The sequence below is a fragment of the Solanum stenotomum genome, chromosome 8 (genome assembly GCF_019186545.1).
Source record: "Solanum stenotomum isolate F172 chromosome 8, ASM1918654v1, whole genome shotgun sequence".
Taxonomy (NCBI): domain Eukaryota; kingdom Viridiplantae; phylum Streptophyta; class Magnoliopsida; order Solanales; family Solanaceae; genus Solanum; species Solanum stenotomum.
In genome coordinates, this window is record NC_064289.1 from 8048775 (window position 1) to 8059528 (window position 10754).

Here is a 10754-nt window from a genome sequence, read left to right on the forward strand (position 1 = left end):
TTAGTTGTCATCGATACGAGTAATAGTAATTCAAATAAGAAAGAAAGTTAATTACTCACCAACAATATCTAAGTATTTCCTTCATTTAAAAAAAAATGACTTCATTTCCTTTTTAGTCTGTTTAAAAAAAATGAACTCTTTCTTTTTTTGGTAACATTTTAATTTAGCTTTTCAAGTGACATGTTTAAGGCCACAAGATTAAAGGACAATTTTGTACATTTGACATAACTTTAATTTAGGACCACAAGATTCAAAAGTCTTTTTTATTTTTTTAACTTCGTGTCAAGTTAAACTAGGTCATTTTTTGTGAAACGGAGGGAGTATTATGTAAGGGAGTTAAATAGGTGAGTTAGGTTGAACTTGAACAATTAAAATGAAATTGAGTAAATAAATACTAACTCATTACTGGCCTGTCTAGTATTTACTTATGCTGAGATAAATTGAATTAAGATGAGCTAAATTTAATTCATCCAACTCTTATTTGTTGGTAAAATTGTTGGTGACCTTATTATTTGTTCTAGTAGTATATACATGTCAATTGTCACTAATTAATTCGTCCAAACTGATTTAGTCGAGTCGGACGATTCATATTTGATTATTTGGTATATTTAGGGACGGAGCTTGGTAGGATTCGTGATTTCGAAGTAGCTTTTTTTTTTAGATCTTATATTTATATTTATTATAACTTGTGAACTCCTAACAAAACTGATTAACAACTCAATAATAAAAAAGGGAGAAAAATTAGAATACCCAAACTCTTATCTTAATAGTGGTTCCGCATTCGGCTATAATAAACTTCAAAACCTGATCTTTCATTTTTTTCTAGGGACACGTGTGTCCATGCATGTTACATGCAGAAAATTAAACAATCTCCTTACATGTGTCATTTAACTCCATCTTTAATTAAACTTTTCCCTCAAAATTAACTTAAACACATTCACTCCACTTTCCTCCTCCGTGCCTGCAACAATGGCTGCGCGGCCACCCAATTATTTCTTCAATAATACTCAAACTAGACCACCTCTAAGGCCAATTCGCACCTCATTCCTCCACAAACTGCTACAACCTCACATCCCTAATTCCTCTCATCAACTCATGGGTTTTTTAACCCTTGTTATCTCCGGAGGAATTTTGCTCCTCCTCACTGGCATCACTATAACGACCATAATCCTTGGGTTAATTTTCTTCACTCCATTGATCCTCATCACTAGTCCTATTTGGATCCCACTCTTCATCGCCGCTGTTGGATTTTTATCCCTCTGCGGATTCGGCGCGGTAGCATTGGGCGCTGTAACTTGGGTGTACAACTACTTCAGCACCAGGAGATCAATGGTAGACAATGATGATACCGCCGATGTGAAGGATTACGCTAGAGGATTTGGTGGATACCTTCAGTATTATAAAGTCATGAAGGATACAGCTCCCGGTGCTTAATTTTGGGGAAAACAGGTGGGATTTACGAGGTGAGAAATCAAAGATTCAAATAGTTAACCAACTGAACTACTGAGATTTTCTGTTCACACCTGAGTTAATTGTATCATTCACCTCTTCTTTTTAATTTTGTTGTTGTTGTTGTTGGGCTTTTGCTGTTTAATTGGAATGTAACATTGTCCTTTTTTTAAAAAAAGTCAGCGATCAAATTATTGTAACGTTTTCATTTTCCTTGGTATGATATTTTGTAGGAATTAATTATATATTGATCTTTGTTAGATTTTAACCTTATTATATGACTTTTTGTAGTTTTGTGGAATTTTGAGTTGTTAAATTGAATAAGTAACTTGTTTGTAATGTGACAAAAAATAATAATGAAAATAATACTCCAATATATACTTCTATAATATATTGAGGATATCAAAGCACTACAGGAAATAGAAAAATATAGTATTAAATGCATGTCAACAAGTGCATAAATACCAATTATAAAGACAATAATTTAAATTAAACTAAAGGGAAATTAGTTATCTATTATAGAAAATTGCATTTACTAATTTAAAGTCTCTTTGAGGGAGTAAACATGTAATCTAAATACAGTGTTGACCGGGTATGAACGTTTAAGTATCTTTGACTTGAGGGAGTAAATAGAAGTGACATCTCCTTCAATTTCTTTGGTCTCTATTCTTAATTTTTCCCTCTCCCGTTTTGTAAATTTGAATTATAATTCATAAATAAGGTATCAAAATATTGTAAGTCGTTATATTAATAAATTACATATTTTTATATATAAATATTTGTGATTATATATTATTATGAGCTTTTATAAACACATGAGTTATGAAGATTTATTTATTCAAAAAATCAATAATAACAATAAATAGTTATTCTTTAATATAATTTTCTAATGTAAACACTGATTTTCGATCAAAATTTCAAATTGAGGTCCAAAATCTTGTAACCAGATGCTTACTTTAGTGTCTATTTGGATTGACTTATTTTAGGTGTTTTTAAATAAAAATAGTTTTTAAGCAGTTTTAAAGTATTTAAGTAAAGTTATTAAAAGTGCTTATAAACACTTTAAAGCCAAAATAACAAAATAAGTCAAAAGTCATAAGTTAGGATTGCTAACTTATCGCTTTTGGCTTATAATTTATAAGCCAAAAGCCAATCCAAACAGCCCCTTACTATACATATGTTTTTGGAGAAAATTCTACCATGCGAAAACACTCTTTAATGAAACTTTATTCTTAACAATCGGTAACTATAACCTCACCACTATATAAAAATATACACATACAAATAGCATACCCATATAAAAATATACACATACAAATTACATACTAAAAAATAATTTTTAAATTTTACGATAAACATGTAATAGTGATTGAAGATAACAGATATTATATTAAATGTTTTTTTTTAACATAAATGTTAAAAAAAAACATTCAATACAATATGTTTTATTTTCAATAACTATTACATGCTAAAATCGTAAAAATATTAACTATTCTCGTTTTGTTTTAGATAAATTCATTTCTTTGGATCTTTTTTCAGTGGCTTATTAATAGCTTGAAAAATGATCCAAAAAAAATTTGGGATCGAGAAGGAATTAAGAAGACTCCAATATTCATTTTATTTTCTTTATGTCGTTAAGCCTATATAATTAAATAAGAATAGTTCTATTAAGAAGACTCCAATATTTATTTCATTTTCTTTACGTTTTTACTCTTTAGAAACTTAATTAAAATAGAAATAGAATTATTAGAAAGTACATTAAGATAACAATCAACTTAGCTGAAATTAATATTTTTTTCCCATAAATTCATCAACAAATCCTCCAATTAAATGGAGAATTCAAACGACTTAAATTCTGCAGCTTTGACTCCTAACCAAACATCAACCTAATTCCCTAATCACATAAAGAACCCACAGAAAAAGCTGCATGATGTTATCACTAATTAACTGATTAACTCATTTAATTAATTAATTAATTAATCTCTGAATGATCCGTTAACATAACAGGGCAAAGGACTACTCCTCGCCGATCTTACCGGCACCTCCGCCAATTGTTTCCCGTTCCGATCATAATAAATCACGCCGGAGAAATCCAACGGCTGACATTTATCGCCCATCAAAATCTCCTTCTGCCACAGCCCTCCATCGCCAAAATCCTCACCATTTTCACCTTCCTCATTCTTAGCTTTTTTCTTACGCATAAAATTAGTAGCCTTACCGCTTATCTTCGCCAGAAATTTCTTCGATTTCGCTAGCGATGAATTTTCACCTGATTTTTTGGTTTTGTTACTTCGATTAGGTTTCTTCCTCCACATAGCCCAAAAGGAATTCACTGAGCCCATTAAGGCGACAACAAGCCCATTCGAGGTGGCAGCAGTGGCGGAGACGGCGGCGGCGGGAGCGGTGGAGCTGATGGCAGAAGTAGCGTTAGGTGGTAGGGGAACCATTGTTAATTTGTTAAGAGTGCTTAGAGGTGTGAGGGGTTTTATAAAAGAGACTGATTAACACAAAATGATGAATTAAGGGATTTGCTTAAACTAATATGATTTGACTGTAGATTTGAAATTTGAAGGAAAAAAAAGGTAATTTATAGGGAAATTTAATTTACTATAGATTGTTTGGTCAAACTAATGAAATTAAACTTATTAGAAAATTTATATCAGTTTTCCAAAATATTTTTGGTCAAACTTATAAAATTAACTTATTCGGAAAAGTATATTAATTTTCCAAAATATTTTTGTTGAGAAGTTTACCTGTCTTAAACATTTCATGTGTAATCACTCCTTAGATATCAAAAGGAAAAGAGGTTTTCAAGTATGATATTTATAATTAATGGGAAATAAATATTTATTCACACTTAATATTTATATATTAAAATCAATAAATGCTAGACATATATTTTTTTCATATACAAAATATTTGCTTAATTATTTCTTCTATGTCATTATGTAATGATTTGTTTGAGTATGAGAATATATTTTTAGAAAAGGATTTTTGAATTTTTTTTAGTTTAAATGAAACAAGTCAAGTGTATTAAAAGTAAAATTATGAAAAAAGAAAATATTATCACTGTTATTCATTGGACAAATTAAAAATGAAAGTATTCCATGTAAAATAAGAAAGCAAAAGTACCACTACTTTAACTGATAAAAAATTTAAAATGGTTATTATTGTTAAAGTTAAATCGATTGATAAACACTTTATGCTAGAAAGTACTTACCAATTATATACTTATCTTATACTTTCAGTTAAAAAGATAAATTTAAGATTTAAATTTTATAGAGTTTAAACATATTATATTTTTGAAATAAAATAATTAGGGTTAGACAAGTTATTTATTATAATTTTAATTAATTAATATATTAATTTACACTTCTCTATAAAAATGTTGAATTCAGATGGACTTCTTACGTGAGCACTCCATGCATCATTATTTAGGGTCATATAAAAGGACACAAATAGAATTTATAAAAGGAAAATTTAGCAATGCATCGTTCAACCAAAATTATTTTAACCTATTTGTTAATATGATTGAAATATAAAAGATCTATACATTAATTATCTATATTATATTTAAATACAAAATCAATATAGTTATTATTCTGTGGACTAGATCATCTAAAGACATTGAACTAAAATTATCATTGCATAGGTGCTCTAATTATATATTTAGGTTTCACATTAAATTTTGATTAAATTTGAATTTGCATTAAAAATTCTCGTATTAAGGTATAAAGTACTTTCTTTAAAAAATAATTTTATACTCAAAACTCAAATTAAAAACATCTTATTATAAAAGATGAAAAAAACACTTTTAACACTTCATTACAACTTTGATTGATTATTGAATATATATGTATAGTGTCCTCCATTCCATATAATAAAAAGGTCTCTAAATGATTTTATAAAGGTTTTGGTCAATTATCCACTGCATTAAGATTTTAGACTATATATGGATCCTTTCTTATAAATCTAATTTTAGTACGAAACTACGAATTCAAACGTAGATTTTATTTTTTGTTAATGAAATTCATACACGTATAAAGAAGCTAGTTAAAAGTATTAGAAATAACAATTTTATAATTATAAAATTAAAATAATATTTGAAGATATTGAAGTAAATTAAGTACAAACTAGTTGAGTACTCTGTAAATATAGTACTCATAATATACCTTTTGTGTTTGACTAAATATTTTCGAAAAATAAGATTTTTCATGTTACATGTAGGCCGTAGTTTAAATAAGAAACTTACACAAACACATCACTATTTAGAAATTCTTCAAGAAGCAATTATTATTATTTTGTCTAAAATATTCCCAATAAACTCCAAATTAAGAATTGAAGGCAACTGAATTTATTGGTTAGAGAAGTGGTTTCTGACTTCCCATAATGTCTCTATCATTTCATCCAATCATTTCTAAAATTGTTTATTTTGGTCTTTAGATAAATGGATAATGCTCAATACTAGGCCAACAATTAAAAAAAGAGAGTCAAAGATCATTATTTTGGCAATATATCGTAATCTTTGAGTATTTTCTTTTCATGTCAGTCAATTATAATCAAAGATGGTTATTTTAGAACATCTTTTGATTTATTTTAAGTATTTTTTAAATTAAATTAATTTTTAAGTACTTGTGAAGTCTTTGAGTGAATTAAAAAATATTTATAAATATTTTGTTTAAAAATAAATTAAAAGTCAATTTAATTAGATTTTTAGGGGTCGTTTGATAGTTGGATAAAAGAACAAGTTTTTCATGTATTAAATGTCGTATAACTCATACAATGTTTGATGGGTAGATATTTTAAATAGATTATTCATGTATAAAATTAATATGATGTTTGGTTGACAATTTAAAAACTCGCATAAGTAATACATGTATATGTTATGAAGGAATTTATATATTATTTTATGCAAGATAGAGGTGGATAACTAATACCTAAATGACTAATTTTTTCATAACTAATATCCTATAAAAAATAATACACTAATTCATTTATAATGAATCCCTATATTACTAATATTTATATAACTCTAATCAACTACCAAACGACTTCTCAAAGCAAAATGGATATGGGCCAACGCGTCTTGGACCCTCAATGAGATACCTAACGGGGTCAGTCCACTTGGACCAACACTTCTAGTTCTAGATGTAGCCCAGACCCAACACAGCATAGTATAGTTAATTTTTCATCTTCTTCTTCTTCTTTTTTTTAAAAAAGAAGAGTCGATACATGTAGCTTAAGAGGGTGTTTGGATTGTGTTAAAAGTTGGTCTGACATCTATTTTTAAGTTAGTTTTTGATTTATGAAGTGTTTGATAAATGTAAAAATAACATAAAATAAGTTTAAAATGTCTTAAAATAAGTTAGGAAGTGTTTGATAAAGTTAAAAATAACATAAAATTAGTTAAAATGATAAAAGTATGTCTCACATCTACTTTTTATTTTTTGACTTAAAAGTCATTAAGTTTGACTTTTTATTTTTGACTTAAAAACTACTCCCTCCGTCCCTATTTACTTGTCCATATTTTCTTTTTTAGTTGTCCCTATTTAGTTGTCCATTTTGACAAATCAAGAAAGGACAACAAATTTTTTCCTATTATACCCTTATTTACACTTCTTGAAAATTGTAAAAGTGTATGTTGTTTCCCTCCAATTTATTTCACTTGAATTCAAATAAGTGGTTGTAATTTTGAAGTGAAAAATTGTCATAAGGGTAAAATTGTAACTTCACTGTGTTAATCATTGTTGCCTTAATCTGTGTGCCATTTCTAAAGTGGACAACTAAAAAGGGACGGAGGGAGTACTTTTTTTTAAAGTCAATCCAAACTAGCTCTAAATCCATAGTAATATTACATTTTTTTTCTTTTCAAAAGCCATCTCCAAAAGATTGTGAGGCTCGGGGTGTGGAGAGTTTGGCTAAACCTCTATCATGTGACATCTAAGTGGATTTGGGTTTGGATTGAGTTAAAATAGTTTTAGTTTAATTAAAATTTTAGAAAACTAATTAATTGAACTAATAGGGTTATTTGTGATAAGGGTATAAAAGGATCACAAAGATTAATTCAAGAGCATTTCAATAGTTTAAAGAAATTTAGACCCTTCTCTCTTGATAATATTAAATGAGTAACAAATTGACGAACAAGCAGAGGCGGAGAGAAGGGTTCAAATCTACAACTCTAGTGTGAAAAACATTTCTACCGTCTCTTTCTTACCATTAAACCATCAATCAATTTTGTTAAAGATTCACAAGTTAATACACATATATATTTATTTAATATTTTAGTACAAATATAGAATCTACGAAAAAGCTATAGAATTTGTTCGAACCCACGAACCCCCACCTGTTTAGGAGCGCCAACTTTTTTTTTGGGGCAAGGACACGAGGTTTTAACTAAATATTTTGTAAGAAAAAAAAAAGATTTTCGTATTACTTGTAACTAAATAAGAAATAGAATATCTTATCCAAACACAATACTATTCAGAAATTCTTTAAAAAATAGATTTTTTTTGCCTAAAATCATATATTTTCTACTATTATATAAGAGGGAGTTTATGATGGGACATTCTATGTGTCCCATCATAAACTCCCTATATAATATATAATATAATAATATAATATAATAAATTATTTTTTCTACTATATAATATATATAATATATATTTATTTTTCTACTATATAATAAAAGGGAGTTTATATAATATATAATATAATATAATATATACATAAACTCCCTTTTATTATATAGTAGAAATAAATATATATAATATATAAAATATAATATAATATAATAAATCATTTACAAATGACTTAGAATATTTAATATTTAAAAGATATATAATAAAATAGGTTGACTCTCAAAATTCTATCCGGGTCACATATATTGGACCAGAAAAAATAACATCTATCATTTTAAAATTATCAAAAAAGTATTATAAATAATAATAATTAACAACTTAAAATATTTGAAAGACATTTTAAAAAGGTTAATTTTGTTATTTTATCCATATCACATAAATTAGGACAAAGTGACCAGCAATGTAGGTTATTTGAAAGTTACATAAAAGTATTATAAATCACAATAATTAATAACTTAAAAAAAAAAAAAATTAAAAAAAATACAAATTTGGATGACTCTTCAAATTTCATTTGTGCACATAAATTGAGACAACAAAAATAACATATATTGCGTCCATTTTAATTTATTTGTCTTATTTTTTTAGTTTTTTTTTTATATTTAAAAATTGCTTAAAAATACTATAAATCATGATAAGTGACAACATAAAATATGTTTTGAAAAAGATACAAAAAATTGCACTGATTCTTGAAGTTAATCTATCGTAAAAATACTATAAATCATGATAATTGACAACATAAAATATTTCAAAAAAAATACAAATAAAAAATTTCGATTGATTCTTGAAATTAATCTATCGTTAAAATTTATGTGAAAAATGTAATAAATCGTGATAATTGACAACTTAAAATATTTATTAAAAAAACACAAAAAAAGAAATTGACTGATTCTTAAAATTAATCTATCAATGTCACATAAAATGAGACAAAAGTAGTAATATGTATTATTTAATGTGAAATTATTGAAAACTACGTAAAATGTATTGTAAATCTTAACAATTAACAACATTTGATTAACTCTTGAAATTTTATCTATGTTACATACAATGAGACAAGCAGAGTAATATATATTAAATATTTACAAATTATGTAAAAATATTATAAATTACATTATTAACAACTTAAAATATTTAAAAATCATATTAAATTTAAATAACTCATTATATTTGATCTGTGTCACATACATTAGGACAAAAAATAATAGTTATTGGGCCCGTGCGTAAGAGAGTTTATGCCCAAGTATAATATATAATATTCAATGACTCTCCAAATTTCATTTGTGTCACATAAATTGAGACAACAAAAATAACATATATTGGGTCCATTTTAATTTATTTGTATTATTTTTATAGTTTTTTTTATATTTAAAAATTGCGTAAAAATACTATAAATCATAATAATTGACAACATAAAATATGTTTTGAAAAAGATACAAAAAACTCCACTAATTCTTGAAGTTTATCTATTGTAAAAATACTATAAATCATGATAATTGACAACATAAAATATTTCAAAAAAAAATACATATAAAAAAATCGATTGATTCTTGAAATTAATCTATCGTTAAAAATTATGTATAAAATACAATAAATCGTGATAATTGACAACTTAAAATATTTATTAAAAAAACTGAAAAAAAATAAATTGACCGATTCTTAAAATTAATCCATCAATGTCACATAAAATGAGACAAAAGTAGTAATATGTATTGTTTAATGTGAAATTATTGAAAACTACGTAAAATGTATTATAAATCTTAACAATTAACAACATTTGATTGACTCTTGAAATTTTATCTATGCTACATACATTGAGACAAGCGGAGTAATATATATTAAGTATTTAAAAATTACATACAACCATATTGCTTTTTGTAGGCTTCGAATTATCCTGCTCATTTTTTAGGTTGATACAAGGTTTGTACATTTTCTATTTTTTTTAATATTATAAATCACAATAATTAATAATTTAAAATATTTTTAAAATATATTAAAAATTCAGTTGGTTTCGGGAATTTTATTTATACAATATAAAATGGGACAAAGGAAGCAACATATATCATTTAAAAGTTATATAATAACATAGGTTCACTCTCAGAATTCTATCAGGCTCACATATATTGGACAGAAAAAATAACACATATTATTTTAAAATTACCAAAAAAGTATTATAAATAATAATAATTAACAACTTAAAATATATGAAAGACATTTTAAAAGGGTTAATTTTGTAATTTTATCCATATCACATAAATTATGACAAAGTGACCAGTAATGTTGGTTATTTGAAAGTTACATAAAAATATTATAAATCACAATAATTAATAACTTAAAACATTTTTTTTAAAAAAATTAAAATGCGGATGACTCTCCAAATTTTATTTGTGTGACATAAATTGGGACAACAAAAATAACATATATTGGGTCCATTTTAATTTATTTGTCTTATTTTTTTTGGGTTTTTTATATTTAAAAAATGCGTAAAAATACTATAAATCATGATAATTGACAACATAAAATATGTTTTGAAAAAAATACAAAAAATTCCACTCATTCTTTAAGTGAATCTATCGTAAAAATACTATAAATCATGATAATTGACAACATAAAATATTTCAAAAATGTTGTATGTGGTAGTCTTACTGTGCCTTGAATAGTGTCAAAGAAAGT

General features: G+C 26.0%; 2 protein-coding genes across 2 annotated transcripts; one reads left to right on the plus strand and one right to left on the minus strand.

Moving 5' to 3' along the window:
* Positions 1-969: 969 nt before the first annotated feature.
* Positions 970-1434, plus strand: LOC125874983 (oleosin-like). The gene has a single exon (XM_049556031.1). It carries the CDS (start codon positions 970-972, stop codon positions 1432-1434), a length of 465 nt encoding a protein of 154 aa, XP_049411988.1.
* A 1991-nt stretch (positions 1435-3425) lies between these two features.
* On the minus strand, positions 3426-3896 carry LOC125873425 (uncharacterized). Its single transcript, XM_049554366.1, has one exon. It carries the CDS (start codon positions 3894-3896, stop codon positions 3426-3428), a length of 471 nt encoding a protein of 156 aa, XP_049410323.1.
* Between the last annotated feature and the right edge of the window lie 6858 nt (positions 3897-10754).